This window comes from Octodon degus, unplaced genomic scaffold (genome assembly GCF_000260255.1).
Source record: "Octodon degus isolate 3935 unplaced genomic scaffold, OctDeg1.0 scaffold00058, whole genome shotgun sequence".
Taxonomy (NCBI): domain Eukaryota; kingdom Metazoa; phylum Chordata; class Mammalia; order Rodentia; family Octodontidae; genus Octodon; species Octodon degus.
In genome coordinates, this window is record NW_004524634.1 from 4,420,675 (window position 1) to 4,438,288 (window position 17,614).

The 17,614-nt window shown below is 45.1% G+C and overlaps 2 protein-coding genes across 3 annotated transcripts in view; one reads left to right on the forward strand and one right to left on the reverse strand.

Moving 5' to 3' along the window:
- Positions 1–117: 117 nt before the first annotated feature.
- Pradc1 (protease associated domain containing 1) lies at positions 118–4,939 on the reverse strand. 2 transcript variants are annotated; one of them, XM_004634089.2, is made up of 5 exons: positions 4,759–4,939; positions 2,009–2,109; positions 1,259–1,368; positions 850–1,017; positions 118–639 (listed from the first exon to the last, which is right to left on the reverse strand). In XM_004634089.2, the coding sequence occupies exons 1-5, from the start codon at positions 4,823–4,825 to the stop codon at positions 519–521; spliced, it is 567 nt and encodes a 188-aa protein (XP_004634146.1). In that variant the 5' UTR covers positions 4,826–4,939; the 3' UTR covers positions 118–518. The 2 variants fall into 2 exon arrangements, with proteins under 2 accessions (XP_004634146.1, XP_023574179.1); XM_023718411.1 differs by having other exon boundaries at positions 2,009–2,076; positions 4,759–4,917.
- A 928-nt stretch (positions 4,940–5,867) lies between these two features.
- Positions 5,868–17,614, forward strand: part of Cct7 (chaperonin containing TCP1 subunit 7) — a 22,672-nt gene continuing 10,925 nt past the window's right edge. Inside the window, exons 1-3 of the mRNA XM_023718404.1 lie at positions 5,868–5,973; positions 15,665–15,818; positions 16,896–17,002. Of these exons, the coding sequence (XP_023574172.1) occupies positions 5,968–5,973; positions 15,665–15,818; positions 16,896–17,002 (267 nt within the window). The 5' untranslated portion in view covers positions 5,868–5,967. The remainder of the gene's footprint in view (positions 5,974–15,664; positions 15,819–16,895; positions 17,003–17,614) is intronic.

Below are 17,614 nucleotides of genomic sequence, written 5' to 3' on the forward strand. Positions count from 1 at the left end.
TGCTGGGGGATTGAACCGCGGTCCCTGATGCTTTTGCTAAGCTTGTTCTAAGTAGGTGCTTTAGACCACTGAGCCATCTCTCCAGCCCCTGTGTGTTCTTATTCTAGGAGACAGAACCCTGATAAGGAACTTTATTGCTGAAGTCAGTGAGGGTTTATTGAGTCCCTAGCCCCAAATACTTAAACCTCTCCAGCAACTCTTGTGAAGGTCATTGGGAGGAGACCATGGGTTGGATAGGTTGAACCAGGTGGAATGTCACAGGTCAAAGCTGTTAGGTGGCCTGTCTCTAGCTCCTTTTGTTCTAGATTCCTTCCAGATGACTTGGAGCCTGGCTCTTGCCTCTTCCTGTAGCATAAGATGTCCTTGGGAGCCTTGGTGAAGGGGGAGCCAGTGGTATGACTTTCCTCTTGCTTGGCTCCACTTGTCCCCAGATGCTGCTCCCACATTCCAAATAGCGGAATTTGTAGGTTTCCCCTTCTCAGGTCAGAGTCACTTCAGGCTGGAATGTGGGAACAGATCTACCAGAAGGTCCAGGGTGGTTGTAGCAACTCAAAGGTGGGGATACTGGTGACATTGACTGGGATGGAAATGATGGCCCATGGCAGCCCATGCTGTTCCAGAGAGCGACGGATCATGTAGCTGGTAGGGCAGGAAGAGAGGTGATCACTTTCTTGGCACCCCACCTGCCCCACTGTTTCCCACTGGGAGTTCCAGAGCCTGAGAACTTTTTTGCCTTCTAACTGGGGTACCCCAATACAAAGCCTGTGACTTGGAGGTGATGATTACCCATTATCTCCCAGTCATGACATCCCACTTAGTGCTGAGCAGCCAGAGACAAGGAACTCTTACCCATCTCGGCCAAGCAGGAAGAGGGCAGGAATGTCAGCCGTGCGCTGGGTACTGTCTTGGATCATTTCCACATAGAAGCTGTCGTTGTCAACTGCATTGTCAGAGATGATCACTGCCCGCCCACCGTGCTCCTGTATTACTCGGGTCTTGGAGAGGAAAGAGCAGCCTCTGGAAGAGGTGGTGAGACTGAAGCAAAAGAAGGGCCTAGCTACCCCTTCCCCATCCCACAACCCTAAGAGGAAGAAAGGACCATGAGGAACTTGTTATAAAGGCCCCTCAACACATAGTGAAAAACTTTGATAATTAAGGCATTTCAAGACCTTTAAAGGATGATCATTCAAAAACAACTATTTCACAGCACCACCACTAGCCATGGTCTCAGGCTGCCTTACGCTTGTGCATTCCTTACCCCCTCTCCACCAGAGCGATTTGGTCCTGAATGAAGAAGCCGTTGCTGAGTTCCCCGCAGGCCTCTGGAGGTTCAGCAGGGACAAGGTGAATCTGTTCATACCTCGTGTGCTGAAAATGTTCAGATATTTGGACAGGTGAGACACATCTGCTTAGAGACTGGGCAGATGATCTTGTTTCACTGGCTCTGTATCACAAAGGGTAAAGGAAATATGGAGTGTTGCTGAGCACTTGAGCATTTGTCATTCTCACAAAAGGCCTCTGTGACTATCAAAGCTAACTGCATTTCTGTGAAATAAGTAGGGAGCTGGTTATATACATAGGGAATGGGAGTAGGTACTCAGAGAAAGCTATGCCCTGTTTTTGCTTTTTTTTTTAAAGGCTGAGTTTCACTGTGTAATCCAGGCTGGCTTTGAACTCACTAAGTAGCCCAAGCTGACCTTAAACTTGTGGCAGTCCTGCTTGAGGCTTCCAAAATGCTAGGCCTTCAGTTGTATACCACCACACTGATGGTTTTTTCATTATTTCATGTTCCCAAAGAAGACAGCTTGTCTGTCTGTCCATGATGCCCAGGTCTAAGTATGATCAGTGGAGTAGTTGGAAGTGTTTTCTCTCTGAATTCCACTCTTGGGAGACAGAACTAGATTCTGCTTTTCCTGTTGCACTCAGCAGGGATTAGAGGGACACCATAGCTCAGTGAAGGAACCCGGGGAGGCTGAAGATCAGAGCTCAGAGATGTTGCTGAACTTACAAAGATACCACCAAAGTCCTTGGCAGGTGTGGCTGTGAAGATGTATCGAATGTCCCCAGGACTCAGCACTTGGAAATACAAATAATCATGGATGCGTAAGCCTGAAGGATAAAGAACAGATAAAGTCCCTAAGAACAAAGTGGTTTGAGTTCAAATCATGAGCTTCAACTTTTCTAGCTGTAGTCAGGTCCAGGAGCCAGATTGGATTCCCTGGGTGAGCAGGATATTTTTTCCCCTGGGGAGTTGATAGTGTTAGTAACCTATATCTGCTGCTGCAGCTGTGTTGCTGTTGCTGTTGACACAGGTGAATCAAGAAGACAGAGCTTTAGTCTGTCTTTGCTCTGAAGTGTACCTAGGGAATTTCAGGATGGACATGCAGTGTCCTAGACACAAGAAGATTCTCACTGAAACTTAGAAGTTGACTGTGGTTCACTGCCATTCCCTGAGCCCAATCACCATCATCTCTTGTCCTGATTATTTCAGCTTTTCTTTTTTTCATTTTTAGACAGTGTTTCACTATGCAGTTACAGTTGGACTCAAACTCACTTTGTAGCCCAGGCTGTCCTCAAATTGCAGTGATCCTCTTGTCTCAGCCTCCTGAGTGCTGGGATTGCAGGTGTGTCCCACCATGCCTGGCTATTGCAGCTTCTTAGTCTATCTGCCTCCATGTCCTTTTTCTTTTGAGCTTTGCTATGTTGCCCAGGTTAGTTTCCAACTCCTAAGTTTAAGCAATCCTGTCTCAGTTCCCATCTGCCTCCATTCTTGCTCCCTAAATAAAGTCCATCCTCCAAACAACAATTTAGTATCTTTTTTTTTTTTTTTTAACAACTTAGTATCTTTAGACACCTTAGTAATTACATTATGACTTCCAGGGTTTTAACATCCTTCACTAATTTCCTTTGTAAAGTCTACACTCTTTACTGTGTGGTACAAGCCTCTGCTAGATCTGACCCCTGGCCACTACTACAATCTCATCTCCCTCTTCCTGTGTTCAAATTACGCTAGCTCTTTTTAGTATTTGCATTTGTATCTTCTTGCAAGCTGTTACCTCTTTGGAAAGGATCCCTATTCACATCTCACCTTCACTTTTTTCTTTTTGGTGCTAAGCATCTTACCACTTGGCTACATCCGCATTCTACCTTCACCTATTTATTTATTTATTTATTTATTTATTTATTTATTTGGCGGAACCGGGGATTGAACTCAGGCCCTTGCGCTTGCCAGGCAAGTCCACTCCTTTTAAAAAATGTCTTGAAGGGGCCGGGGAGATGGCTCAGTGGAATAAGCGCTTCCCTGGCAAAGCACAAGGGCCTGGGTTCAATCCCCAGTTCCGCAAAAAAAAAAAAAAAATGTATTGAGACAGGGTTTCACTAAGTTGCCCAGACTGGCCTTGAACTTGTAATCCACCTTCCTTTACCTTCCAGGTAGCTGAGATTACAGGCACATGCCAGCTGCACCTTCACTTTGTGTGGCTTACTCCTAGTCATCCTTAAGGTCATAGATTTGATGTCATTTTATCAGAGAAAGATATGTCTTATGATTGCCCACTCCTTTGCCCATTTAAAACTGTATGTTGTCTCAATTGATGCTTTCAATATAATTTGTAATTATACAATATCTATAATTCTTAATGTCTGCCTCTCCAGTGGGACACGGATTATAAATTTGCATAAATTCAATGCTGAATCCCCAATGCCTAGCATAGTGGCTGGGTTATAGTGGGTGCTCAGTAAAGGTTTTGGAGTGAAAGAACAACTATATCATTTTCCACTACCATTAGCAAGAGAATTGCCAGAACTACAAGATTTTTTGGTAGTATAAGAATTTCTTTTCAGCGTCAGAGTTTAATGTTTGTTTTTTGTTTTGGTTTTTGTGGAACCAGGGATTGAACTCAGGCCCTTGCACTTGCCAGGCAAGTGCTTATTCCACTGAGCCATCTCCCCAGCCCCAGAGTTTAATGTTTTAACCTGGGGACTTGACTCTCCAGATTCCTTAGTGCTAAGAATGATTGATGAATGCTCAAAGAAGCTAGGGCCACAGCTGTGGCCACTAGGCAACCGGTCACTATGATCCAGCTGTTCTTGCCCAAATCACAGCCACCAGACAGAGCTTCATGGGCTTGGCACTGGGTTATATGGCCTTTGTTCTAGGAATGACAGAGTCCCCATCAGATTCACATGCACCTCTCAGGAAGGCTTACCAGATTGGTGTTAAAACAACCCCTTTTCCACCCACACCGTTGCTTGGCTTTTGCATATCCTTATCTGTGTGTAAATTGTAGGTATATATGTATGTGCTCATATATGTGTGTAGGTGTATACGCTTATGTCCTTGTGAAGGCGCAAGCGAGTTGTGTACATGCTTCTGCGTGTGAGCCCACGTGTAGAGGAATTCGTGCTGTATACGCATGCGAATGCTCACATGTGCACATGTGTCTCCAGCTTTTATTTCCAGCTGTCCCTGTATCTCATTCTGGTTGTGTCTTAGATCACCTGGGTTAGTTTTAGTTGAAGGGGGTTGGTGGGACCTACTTCGAACTGGGGAGCGGAGGACTCAATCTAGGTTCAGTCTGCACCTAGTTCAATGTCCCTAAGGGCCAGCACCCACTCATTCCGGCCACCCGTCCCTATACCTACTCGTCTCCGAACTCGTGGGGTCCCCAAGGTGACCCGTGGCCCCCGGCCCCGAGACGTGTGCAAGCTGGACAACCAGCCCCGCCCCGCAGCGCAGCCCCGCCCGTTGCAGCTCACCGTGGGCCGCGACGTACGCGGGCAGCCAGAACACCAGAAACCACCGGCCCGCAGCGCCGGGGACCATCTCCAGGGCCGGGCCCCGCGCTGCGCTTCGCTTTCTTCTGCTGTCCAGCGGCCCGTAGCTCGCTGGACTTTAGCCTGACAGCTGCTCCGGTCTCCCGCCCCCAGACCCGCTCTCCTCTCTGGTTGGTGGACGAAAACGAGGTCCACAGATGATTGGCCTTCACTCCTGCTCATTTTCCGCCTCTACGCCCTAGCCCACTTTCTATTGGCCAAGAGAAGTGGGGCCAATGGATGATTGGCCTAAACTCAAAGCAGCTGCTGGCTCTCACCCCCGCCCCTCCCCTTGTTTCTTAGTATAGACTCAACTCCTCAGGACGTGGTTGGCAGTGGGCGGGCCAAGGAGGATGGGTATAAGTAGGAGGTTTATAGGAGCTCTTCAGCTACGGAAAGTCCTGGCCTGCGGCTCTTGGTTGGGTCAACTTCACTCAATGGTCACTCTCCTTCCCCCGGGGGTTCCCGTCCGTCCCCAACCCCTCCTGGGGGATGGGATTAGTATAGAGCCCAGGCGGTCCTCGATCCAGTTCCATCACCACTTGAGCGCTCACAGTTGGCAAATTATGATGCACCTCACCTGCGAGGAGGCGCTGACTGCGCGCAACCTGACAGCCGGCTCTGGAGCCAGTTTCCCACGCCCGTTTCGCTCCCACTTGCTGTGCCTCCAAGTGACTGTGGACACCTTTCTTAACCTCTCGGCCACCTCTGTATTATATGCACAATAACAGTACCAATGCGCTAGGGTTGTTAAGAGTTAAAGGAGATCACTCACATAAGATGTTTGCTTAGTTTATTGTGAACCTATCCCACAGTAGGCGTTCAATAAATGTTTGCTTTTGTTGCATGTCTTGGTCTGGTGTCCAAAGGGGGAAGGGAACCGAGCAAGGATGCTACATAATCAAAGAGAAAGGAGCACACCCGTAATTCAGCCTCAACACATCGACTTGAGCTAGAACTCGAGGCCCAGCCTCCCGGCCCTTCTAGCCACAGCAACTCTTTGGTAGCAAACCATAGAGTGGCGGAAGTGGCTCTCGCGCCTTCCTCTTTTGACGAAGCTTCTAGGAACTTCTTTGGCGCGGAGCATTGTGGGCTATCTGGGCGGCCGGAACACGGAGAACGGAGTAGCGAGCCCCTGAAGAAGTTGCCAAAATGATGGTGAGTGGCGTCCCGCGCATCCATCGCCATCCACTGCCATCTGGTCGATAGACAGCGCTACCCAGCCGGTGTCTGTTCTCTAGGCCCCTTTTCCGTCATCTGCCTTTGACCTTGTCCCAACTCTGCTACCTGGGAGAGATCCTGGCCAGTAGCGGCCTCCCTCAAAACAGGCATAGAGCAAGAGCCGTTAGCGATGGCTTTGTGAAATTTAAGGTTCTAGGCGGGCGGGTGACTACAGATCCCAGGGTGCTTGCGGACCTCGAACCCACGTCGCGGGTTCCTCTTTCCAGCTTCTCTGCAGTCAGGACCTGTGAAATGAGTGCGGGTTGAGCGTGCGTACACTGTCGGCAGCCAGACTGGAAATCTCGGGCTGGCTGGGAGAGCGCGGGAGGTTAAAAAAAAAAAAAAAAGGTTGCGCCTCTAGCACTCACAGCCATGAGGACCTTGTGTTACGCCCAGTTCAGCCTCTTAGTGTGGTTGCTTGCTGTTGTCTAGCCTGCCTGCTGTTGCGTGCGTGGAAGTAGACTACGTTTGTTCGTGAATCCACACACTCACGCAGACAGTAACTAGTATATATGTGCTTGCCCTTTGAATGTACCAGGCCAGCTGGTTGCTGGAGGTGCGGACTCTCGGACAGGAGAATTGGCAAGGCTGGTGGGGACATGCTGTCAGAGGTGGGAAGACCGGGACCGGCCTTGTGACTAGACAGGACTTCTAGTTAGTTGGCCACCTAACTCAGGCTTTCATTTTCAGAGAATTGTGTGTGTGCAGGTAATGTCGGTGTTGAAGCCTAAGCTTTCTGTAACCTTATCAAACCCAATTTATCTGCTCCTAAGAGCTTCAGATGCCTTCTGTGGATCTCAAACTTCTGTGCTGTCGCCTGAGTCCTTACCAAAACAGGGCTAGATTCTAAGGGAGTGTTTGATGGCAGAGTCCTGTGCATTGGTGGTTCACTTACTCATTTGGGGTTGTGGGTTGTCGTTAAAACAGCTTTTTAGTTCAGGCTGGCCTTGAACTCACTGTATGTAGCCTAGACTGGCTTCAAACTCGCAGCTAATCTCCTTCATATTCCCAAGTACTAGGGTTACAGGCGTGTGCCAGCATACTCGACTCACTTTGGTTTAATAATTCCACCCAGAGGGCTGGCCAGATAGCTCAGCCCCTGCTTGGAGGTGGGGGAGAACCATCACTGAGATGGTGATGGAGAGTGGGCGTGGTGGTGCATGCCTGTAATCCCAGCTCTTGGGAGGCTGAAAACAGGAGGATCACTATGAGTCTGATCTGTGTAGTGAGACCCTGTAGACCCTGTACTAAATACATTAAAAAAAAAAAAATTTCCACATGGTATTCTGTTACCTGCCCTTCCTTCCTGCAGCTTCTTGTCCTGTTAGACTTTAGACTGACACCTGTTAGGTGTTCCTTCAGCTACTGTCTTGTGAATCCAGCTGGTACTCAATCAAAGTGTAGGAAACTTATTCAGAAACATCTGTCTGTACATCTCCCTTAATGCCATTCTTTTCTGTTTCAATTTCTGTGCAACATTGCCTATTTTTGTTTGGTCTTCTTTCTTTGTTGTTTTTTTTTTTTCCTCCTTTCTTTTTGAAACAGGTTCTCACTAGTAGTAGGCTGGCCTGGCCTTAAACTCCTGGTGTGCCCAGGTTGACCTCAAACTTGTGATCTTCCTGCCTCAGCCTTTTGAGTGCTGGGATTACAGGTGGGTGCCACCACACCATGTAACATTACCAATGCTTCTTAGTCAATGTGCAGAGGCAGTACAAACAGTGTAGCTGTCAAGATAAAGGATGGGAAGAAAAAGATGAAGGACGAATCAATGACTGTAATACTCAGCTCTGCCATATATAGCTGTGTGACTCTGAGCATGTTATCTAATTTCTGGTTGTAGGAATCTGTTGAACTCTTGTTATACCTGGGGAGGGACCCTCAGTGAAAATAAGGAAAAGAAGGACAAGAGACAGTAGCTGGGTTGGATGGAGGTGCTCTCTCGAACAAAGGAGAAGAACCTGCCCAAGAACTGTAGAGCATTTGTTTATACCCTCAAGAGGTTGATGACAGTTTCACCCTCTATCCAGCAAACAGTTTACTAGCTCCAGCAGCTTGTTACGTACCTTGAAGAGCTCATGTGTAATTACTTTCCAGCTTCAGATGCTCCGAACACTGGTGACACCAGAAGGTGAGCTCTCAGCTCACAGATGATGGACACAAAGCTGGGTCAAGTACTGCAAGCATACATACTCCTGCACAGAAAGCTTTATGAGGGGAGCGAGAAAGGGGCTTCAGCCAAACCGGGCTTTGGTTAAAGGGAATGAGCAGGTGGTTGAGACAGTGACCAGGCTACTACTCAACAAAAGAAAGAGGAGCAGATCTGTATTGGTTTCCTGGGGTACGCTAAAGTCAGATAATTTCCATTGGCCAGGAGGGTGGTTCCAAAAAATGTATTTGTGTGTGTGTGTGTGTGTGTGTGTGTGTGTGGTGGACATGGACCCCCAGGCGTTCACAGTCTACTCTTACATGTTCCTAGAGGCTGTTGGCTCTTGTATCTGGCATCACCATCTTGCACAAAATATCTTGGCTTTGTATTTGATGGGCTAACAGGCAGTCAGCTTTGCTCAGAAGTTACTCTTAAAGTTGGTTTCAGTATTTTATATAAATGTTTATAGGGCTGCAGGACTGTTAGTGCTCGACCTGCTGAAAAAAAGCAAAAGGGGGGTAAAAAGTACCAGCTTCAGTGGGCAATAAACCACATTAGTGTGGTAGTATAGTCTCAGCAAAACATTTTGTTTTCCATGTGTATCTTACTGGGGATTAAAGCAAACCTTTGCATTGAGGTACATCCCTAGCCCTTTTAAAATTTTTTTAAAAATTTTGTTGGTACGTTTTAGATACATGCAGTGATAACATTCATCAGAGGGAATTTGTACCTCCACATGATATTTATTGCCTCTTTAAGTTTTTTTTTTAATTTTGAGACAGGGTCTCCTAATTGTCCTGGCTGGGCTTGAAATAGCCTTAGCCTCCCAGAGATGCTGAGATTATAGGTGTGTGCTATTGTCCCTGTCACATAATATTTCTTAAATGATCTGCATGTCTACATGCAGAGCTAAGTTGAATGTGACTCAAGAGTTAAGACAGTAGGGGAACAGACATAATATGAAGACAGATGGCATGCCTTTTATTTTATGGTATTGGGAACCGAACTCATGACCTCTTGCTTGCCAGGCATGCGCTGTGTCACTGAGCTACATCCCTAGCCCTATCCCATTTTAGTCATCCTGTAGGACCAAAGGAAGAGTCACTGTTTTCAGCAAAAGCAGCTTTTTTTTTTTTTTTTTTTTGAGATAGGGTCTTGTTATATAGTTGAAACTGGCTTTGAACTGGTGATTCTCCTGCCTCAGCCTCTTGAGTGGCAGGATTATAGGCATACCCCATGCCTGACTGAAAGTAGCCTTAAGTTTTTGGGAAGCTGATTAGGGGGTAGATGTATTCTAACTATGTGACTCCTACAGTTAGTGATTTTAAGTTGATTTAAGAGCAAGTGGAGCAAGGTGTAGGAATGCACGCCTGTAATCCCAGCACTTGCCTGTAATCTCAGCACTCGCGAGGCTGAGGCAGGGTGATTGCCGAGAGTTTAATGCCAACCTGGGCTATGTAGTCACTTGTAGGCCAGCCTGAACTACAAAACAAGACCCTGTCTGAAAGAAAAAAAAAGAGGAGGTGGAGAGAGTTTAGTGTTTGGGTTTTTTGTTTTTTTTTTTCCTTTCTTGAGAACATTTTCTCATTGTATGGAAACATTCTGGTTTTTGCTGTTTTATTAGAGTCTCATAACAGGTTTGTTGAAATGTGAAAATTAATACTGTAGTGCTCTGAGGAATTTATTTTGTTGTTTCAACCTTTTATCCTACACTGTTCCATCTACCATAGTGGTTCCTGTTTCACTGGTCATTAGTCACTTAGAGGTAATAGCAATAGATACTGTTTTATGTGGTTAAGTGAATTAAACGTGCAGTGTCAGGCAAGTAGTAAGCTCTCAGAAACTGTTAGCTAGGGGGTGGCTTGTCGCCTCTTCTCCCTGTAGTATGTCCTGCTGCCAAGACCACCAGAAGAGCTTTCAAAGGAACTTGCAATCGGAACAAAGTTTTTGTTTCTTTGTTTGTTTTGGTGGAACCAGGGATTGAACTCAGGCCCTTGTGCTTGCCAGGCAAGTGCTTATTCTCCTGAGCCATCTCCCTGGCCCTGCCCCCCCTTCTTTGTTTATTTTTATTTTTATTTTGTTTTTGGTGTTTTGTTTTGTTTTGTTTTTTAGAACAAAGTCTTTTGTACTGTGAAAAAAACCATTACCCACGGGCCTCGGACCACACTTGAGTTTTACCTGAACTGATGATTCCTGTTTTGTCAGACTGACTCATTTCCCAGCTGGATGTGTCTTTTGGAATGTGAAATTTCCAACAGGATTCCTCTTCTTATGAAATTGGTCTCTGGGGTTCTAGAAGCCTGCTTTGTTGAGGAGAGATAAAAAAGATCCCTGAAACAATCTTGTGACTCTGGGATAGCTTGGACATTATATGTCCCAGGCTTTGTGGTATTGAACTGTGAGTACCTTGGTATATAAACAGTTGGCCTTGTTTTATAAAACATCAAGCTTTTGAAAATTAGTTTTCAGTCAGGATCTCAGTTTAGGCTCTCCTGCCTCAGCTTCTCAAGTGCTGTGATTGTAGGAGAATGAAGAGGGAAGTCATTAAGATAAAACTACAGGGTCTTTCATAATTCCCATGGCAAAATACCAAGGCATAAAAATGAGAGAATTTGAAAGTAATACTAGGAGGGGCTGGGAGTTTGATTCCCCAGCCTGCTGTGCCAACCAGCCGCCCCCTAGGGCACGCTGAGATGGCAGTTGAGACGGGGCATGGTGCGTGTGCTTGTGATCCCAGCATTTGAGAGGCTGTAAACAGGAGGATCACTGCGAGTCTGAGCTACACAGTGAGACGCTGTACACCCTGTAGATCCTGTCCTAAATACAAAAAAAAAAAAAAAATTAGGGACAAAAGGTGGGTTTGCCATAGCAATGAGACATAATGAGAGAGAACCCGTCATCCTTGGGCCAGCTTAGCTTATGCCAGCTCTGCTGGCTCTTCTGTCCCTATGGGATCTTTCCATTTCCCAGTTTTCCATCTCTATAGGTCCTCCAAAGCATAGGGAACTTGGGGACTGTAGTCAGCTGCTTTGAAATCCTGTCTTTGTGTTTAAGTATTCTCAGGAAATTGAGGGCTACCCTACTGCCATTTTTTGTTGTTGTTGTTGTTTTTTAAAGCCTAGAAACTAGTGCTTATTATTTCATGGGTTATATCAGGCAGTCCCAGGTAATAGTTGAATTTTCAGTACCAAAAGTTACTTAATAATTTTTCATTTGTGGCTGGATATACAACTAATTTGTGTGTGTGTGTGTGTGTGTGTGTGTGTATGTGTGTGTATTTAGTACAGGGTCTCACTACACAGATTGGATTTACAGTGATCCTTCCTGTTTTTCAGCCTCCCAAGCACTGGGATTACAGGCATGCATGACCATACCCAGTTTCTTTCTTTCTTTTTTTTTTTTAAATATATTTATTTATTTTTATTACATTTATTTATTGTGTGTGTGTGTGGCCAGCTCAGCCCACCAGGGGGCGGGGCTGGCTGGCATGTGGTGCTGGGGATCGAACCGCGGTCCCTGTGCTTTGCCAAGCTTGTTTCAAGTAGGTGCTTTAGACCACTGAGCCATCTCTCCAGCCCCACACACCCAGTTTCAATTGCCCTCTCAGCACACCCCCTGGGGTAGGGCCAGCATGGCAGGCCAGGAATCGAAGTCCTGTCCCCTGCATCTGCCTAAGTGGGTGCTTTAATCCACTGAGCTATCTGGCTGGCCCCCACAATCTGTTTGAATCATTCTTACTTGGGAAGATGGATGACAATTTAAAAAAAGTGGTGGGCTGGGGGGAATTGAGTTATGGGGTTTCCAAATGCCTCTGTTTACTGTTACAGAGAAAAGTTTTGGAAAAATCAGGGGATTGGGTTGCTGGCCTAGTAGTAAGAAAGTGGTTTTGTAGATGGGTAGTAAAAATGAGAATACTTTTACAGAAGCATTGTAGTATTAGCCCATTGAAGAGATGAAAGAACTATTTAAAGGTGTTAAGAAAAATACTTGATTGAAATTGGATTTCTGTTTTGTTTTTTAGTTTTTAAAGGCAGGGTCTTGCCATATGGTCCTCTGTTTCAGTTCACTATGCAGCCCGGGCTGGCATTCAACTCAGCGTGGTCTTGGGAGTACAGGAGTGTGCCGCCATGCTCAGCTTGTTATTTATTTATTTTTTAATGTAGTTGGGATAGGGTCTCACTACACAGCTCAGACTTGCAGTGATCCTCCTATTTTCAGCCTTCCTGGTACTGGGATTATAGACATGGACCACCACACCCAGAGTTGGTGGCTGGCTCTGCGTGCCTGATAGTGGGGCCACCACAGGCGGGGCCGGCACAGCATGTGATGCCTGGAATTGAACTGGGTCCCTGCACTTGCCTAAATAGGTGCTTAGTCCACCGAGCTATCTTGCTGGCCCTTCAGTTTCGTTTTTAATTTTGCAGCGTAAATTTCCAACCAAGGCACAGATGGACAACAGGAAGTTTAAGAGTGTACCAAGGAATGATTTAACAGGAGTAAGAAAAGGTGGGGCCTTTTAGGAGATAAATCTTCCCCTTACTCAAGACTCCAGGGCCCAGGCCTTCTGAAGGGCCCAAAAGAATGCTGTCTGACCTAGGACATTCCAAAAAAGGAAAGAAATTTCTCTGTAGTTCTGTACCTGATCCGAGATTCAAGGATCACTATTAGTCCTATCTGTGTAGTGAGACCCTGTACTAAATACATTTAAAAAAAAAACGGGGGCTGGGGAGATGGCTCAGTAGAATAAACGCTTCCCTGGCAAGCGCAGAGGCCCGAGTTCAATCCCCGGTTCCCCCCCCAAAAAACAAAAACACATTAGTTTGTATATCCAGCCACAAAGGAAGAATTATTAAGTAACTTTTGGTACTGAAAATTCAACTGTTACTGGCACTGCCTGATATAACCCATGAAATAATAATGTTAATTATCTGACAAGCATTCTTTAGAAGAAAGAAGATAGCTCAGTTGACTAAAATGCCTGCTTAGGCAAAGCACAGGGACCAGGTTTGATCCCCAGCATCACATGCCGTGACAGGCCTGCCCCTGGGGCACAGCAGATTGAGACAGCGTGGTGGTGGTGTGCCTGTAATCCCAGTGCTTGGGAGGCTGAAAACAGGAAGATCACTCTTGAGTCTGATCTGTGTAGTGAAACCCTGTAGACGCTGTGCTAAATACATAAAAAGAAAAGAAAGAAAATCCAGTGATATGTACTTACTTGATAAATTTTGTTTTTAAAAAAATTTGTATTGGCACATTTTATTACAGTACATAATAATTACATTCATCATAGGGAGTGATGCACATAACACATGTTAATTTTTTTTCTCTTTGTTTTTATCTATACCCTTCTCTCTTTTGGTCTCCTTCCCTTTTTCAAAACATCTTTTGACAGGTCTTCTTTCTTAAAACAATGTGTAATGTATTAAGTTATCTGTACTCTTATTCCTTAGTTTCTCAAGCATCTTTTCAATCCCTTTTTATACACATACATATTTTACCTTGCCTGTTACCCATTTTCTACAGTGGTTTTTGTTTTGATTTTAACATAAATCACAGCAAGCCATTCTGCTAAAAACTTTTCCAGGGCTGCCCTTCTTTGTAGAAATCAAATCTAAGCTTCTTGTCCTGGCCATTCTCAGGTGTGTATGTGATCTACTATCTGCCTGTCTCTAGCTTTATTCTGATCTTCCTCTTGCTCATTCCTCTTCAGCTATATTGGCCAAAGAGGTTGGATTTTTAAAGGAATTACTCAGTGAATATACGAGGCTCTTGTCTTTTTTTTTTTTTTTTTTTTTCCTGGAATGTGAGTTCCTCACTCCTTATTATTAAGCTGGGACTGCCCTGTGCTTTCTTGTGCCTTGCTCAATAACTGAAGCACCCGTAGGGATGGACAAGGCCAGTGGCCTTAACACTTTCATTGCACACCACAGTAAGAAATAATTTGCATTACAGCCACTAGCACACATATAACTGACAGTGTGTTTAAATAGTATTTTCCCCTTACTACATTTTGTTTCACACAAAATTAATTAGACAAGATCCTGGGAGATAGCTCAGTGGTATAAGCACCTGTCTGGCAAGTTCAGTGACCTAAGTTTGATCCCTAGTACCTCAGAAAATAACATTGTTAGATATTGAGAAGTCAAGATAGTGCTTATCTCTGAAAGTTTGGGCTTGGTTACAGAGAGAGCTCTAATTTGCCCTGTACAGTACTGTGTGCATTGTCCTGAATGCTGAGGATATTAGCTCTTCATTGCTGGGATAAAAATACCTGACATGTACAACTTATATAGAAAGATTTATTTTTGCTCATGTTTTCAGAGGTTTCAGTCCATGTCTGCTAAGGAGGAAAGCTGCTACACCAGGTCCCAGGAAACAGAGTTTGGGAAGAGCCAGGGGAGGGGGCTAGGGAATGGAGTCCTGAGGTCACGTCCTCATGTTCCACCCAGGCCCATCCAGAAGTGTGTTTCACTGTCTAGTATTTCTGAAGCTAATCAGGCTGGTGAGATTAAACCATCATACCAAGCCTTTTCAGGCATACGTGGGAGAACCTGGGCTCAGGAGCTGGTGCCTCATAGGAAAATATGGCTTAGAAACGTAAAGTAGAACCAGCTGGAGTTCTCAGTGGTCACATCCATTGCATCATGCTGTCAAGACAGGAGTCCATGCAGCTGGTCGTGAGAAGGAAGCTGTCTAAGCAGATCCTTTTGAGCAAACTGTATTCCTAGAATTTCTGAAGTAAGTCTGCAAGTGAAGCCCTTACAGGGATAATTACCCTCTGGAGCTCAGTGCAGAAGAGAAAGAGAGACATTATTGGGAAATCTGGTTGGAGATCAGTCACAAACATGAAAGGTGGAAACATTTTGTATGGATTAGTGTTTTGGGAGGCAAGACAGGGTACAGTTTTTCTACCTGTTTTCCTGTGCTCCAGCTTGAGATAACTGCTGAGGCTGCCTGCTGGGCATCTCAGAACAGCACCTCATGCTGTCAGCATCTTGTGTAACCAGTGCCCCCCTCTGTCTCTGAGATTGAACTGCAACATAGATAGCCAGATGTTTTGCTGAGGATAAGCCTTGGGTAGGCTTGTTGCTTCTTCATGGGCTGTGACCTAAACCTCAGCACAGAGAAAAAGGTTAGAAGTTGGAAAGGCCATGTTCATTAAGCTGGGCACTGGTTAACCCATGATTTGTTTTTCTGTACTAGACTGATGTTTCCCAAACCACCGTCTGGCACACCTGCAGGATAGATTGGGGTCTGCTCTGGGATAGGGGCAGTTGAAGAATGGCTGTAGTGGACAGACAGTGGGGACTATGGTTTAGAGAGTTCCTCAGTTAATTCTGTTTTGTGCAGTTGGGAGCAATTTTCCTCCCCTTTTCCCCCTTTGAGTCTCATTGTAATAGCTTTTTAAAATTTTAAAATATTTATTAGAATATGTTGTGATAGATGGTTATTAAAAGCAGTCAATTCTACTTTCTTTTCCAGCCCACACCAGTTATACTGTTGAAAGAGGGAACTGACAGCTCCCAAGGCATCCCTCAGCTTGTGAGTAACATCAGTGCCTGCCAGGTGGTTGCCGAGGCTGTAAGAACCACTCTAGGTCCCCGTGGCATGGACAAGCTTATTGTAGATGGCCGAGGTAAGTATAGGTTTCCTCAGGCATGTATGCAGGAGACAGGTATATGGGGAGTGTTTGGGACTAGGCTCAGAAATCCACTGTTTGTGAGGTCTCTAAGGGATTACTCAATCTAAAGTGGTTCTGCTATGTGCATTGTCTGAATGCTGAGGATATTAGTTCTTCATTGCTGGGATAAAAATACCTGACACACACAACTTATATAGAAAGGTTTGTTTTCAGAGGTTTCAGTCCATGCCTGCTAAGGAGGAAAGCTGCTACACTCCTGGGTCCCAGAAAGCAGAAAGTTTGGGAAGAGCCAGGGGAGGGGGCTAGGGAATGGAGTCCTGAGGTCACGCCCTCATGTTCCACACATCCAGAAGTGTGTTTTACTGTCTAGTATTTCTGAAGTTAATCAGGCTGGCGAGAGTAAATCATCACACCAAGCCTTTTCGGGCATACATGGGAGAACCTGGGCTCAGGAGCTGGTGCCTCATGGGAAAATGTGGCTTAGAAACGTAAAGTAGAACCAGCTGGAGTTCTCAGTGGTCACATCCATTGCATCATGCTGCCAAGACAGGAGAAAACTGCCCTTTATGTTTTAGTCTGTTAATTAATATGTGTTAAGGATATCTAAGTAGTTATTTATGTCATTTACAACATTTTTCTGCATCTGACTTAATTGTACTAATGGCTGTTCAAGGGAAATCAGGAGCCCACGGCTTAAGCGCTTGTGATTTGAGCTCATTGTATGTAGAGCGGACTCTATAAAATCAGGCTAGTCTTTTTCTTTTGCATTCCTACTGTGATCCCTTCTTCCTCATCTCAGTGAAAAGTGGACTCCAAGGCCAGCTAGAAGACAGAATTTTTTTTTAAAAACATTTATTTATTTATTTATTTATTGTGTGTGTGTGTGTGGCCAGCTCAGCCCACCAGGGGGCGGGGCTGGCTGGCATGTGGTGCTGGGGGATTGAACCGCGGTCCCTGATGCTTTGCCAAGCTTGTTCCAAGTAGGTGCTTTAGACCACTGAGCCATCTCGCCAGCCCCTAGAAGACAGAATTTTTAAAAGGGACTTCAAGTTATTTTGTTTTTCTTTTAAGGCAAAGCAACAATTTCTAATGATGGGGCCACAATTTTGAAACTTCTCGATGTCGTCCATCCTGCAGCAAAGACTTTAGTGGACATCGCCAAATCTCAAGATGCTGAGGTAGGAAAGTCAGTCATACACATTAAAATGGGGGTTGAAGCAGATGCCTGTTTGCTACTTTATTCTTCACTTTTTTTTTCTAATGTCTAAAATTACTATGTGATGCATGCTTGACAAAATACTAAGAGTAATCTTTAAAAATGTTTACTATCCATTGCATGTAGTTTTATACCTATTAACATTTTAAATAGCAATGTTCTCTCGGTCAGAATCCTAAAGACTACCTAGTACTAGAGTGGTGGCATATATACGAGTTGCTGAGTAAATAATTTAATGTCTTAATCCATTAGTCAACTTGTGCAATGAGACTGGAAAAAATAGTCTGCCTGTGTGTATGTGTGATAATAGTGCAATATACAAACACATGAAACTTACCTTTTCAGGTGTACAGTTGAGTGGCAGTAGCCAATCTATTTTTTTAAACATAGTTTCTGACACTGGAATTTTAATATAGTCAGCATCAAGAGAGACAGGATTGTATTTGTAGTACTGCAGAATACTTATATTACCAGTAACGTTCTGAAATTATATTAAAAAGTTTATTAAGCTGGGAATGGTAGCATGTACTTGGAATCCCAGCACTTTTGAGGCTGAGGCAGGGGAGTCTCAGTT

Bases quoted from the DNA above. Each gene is read 5' to 3' on its own strand.
- Pradc1 (XM_004634089.2), bottom strand. From the start codon at position 4,825: ATGGTCCCCGGCGCTGCGGGCCGGTGGTTTCTGGTGTTCTGGCTGCCC. The intron at 1,369-2,008 runs GTAAGTTCAGCA...GAACATTTTCAG, and splicing joins AGGACTTTGGTGGTATCTTT to CACACGAGGTATGAACAGAT. The intron at 640-849 runs GTAAGAGTTCCT...CTGCCCTACCAG, and splicing joins TTCCTGCTTGGCCGAGATGG to CTACATGATCCGTCGCTCTC.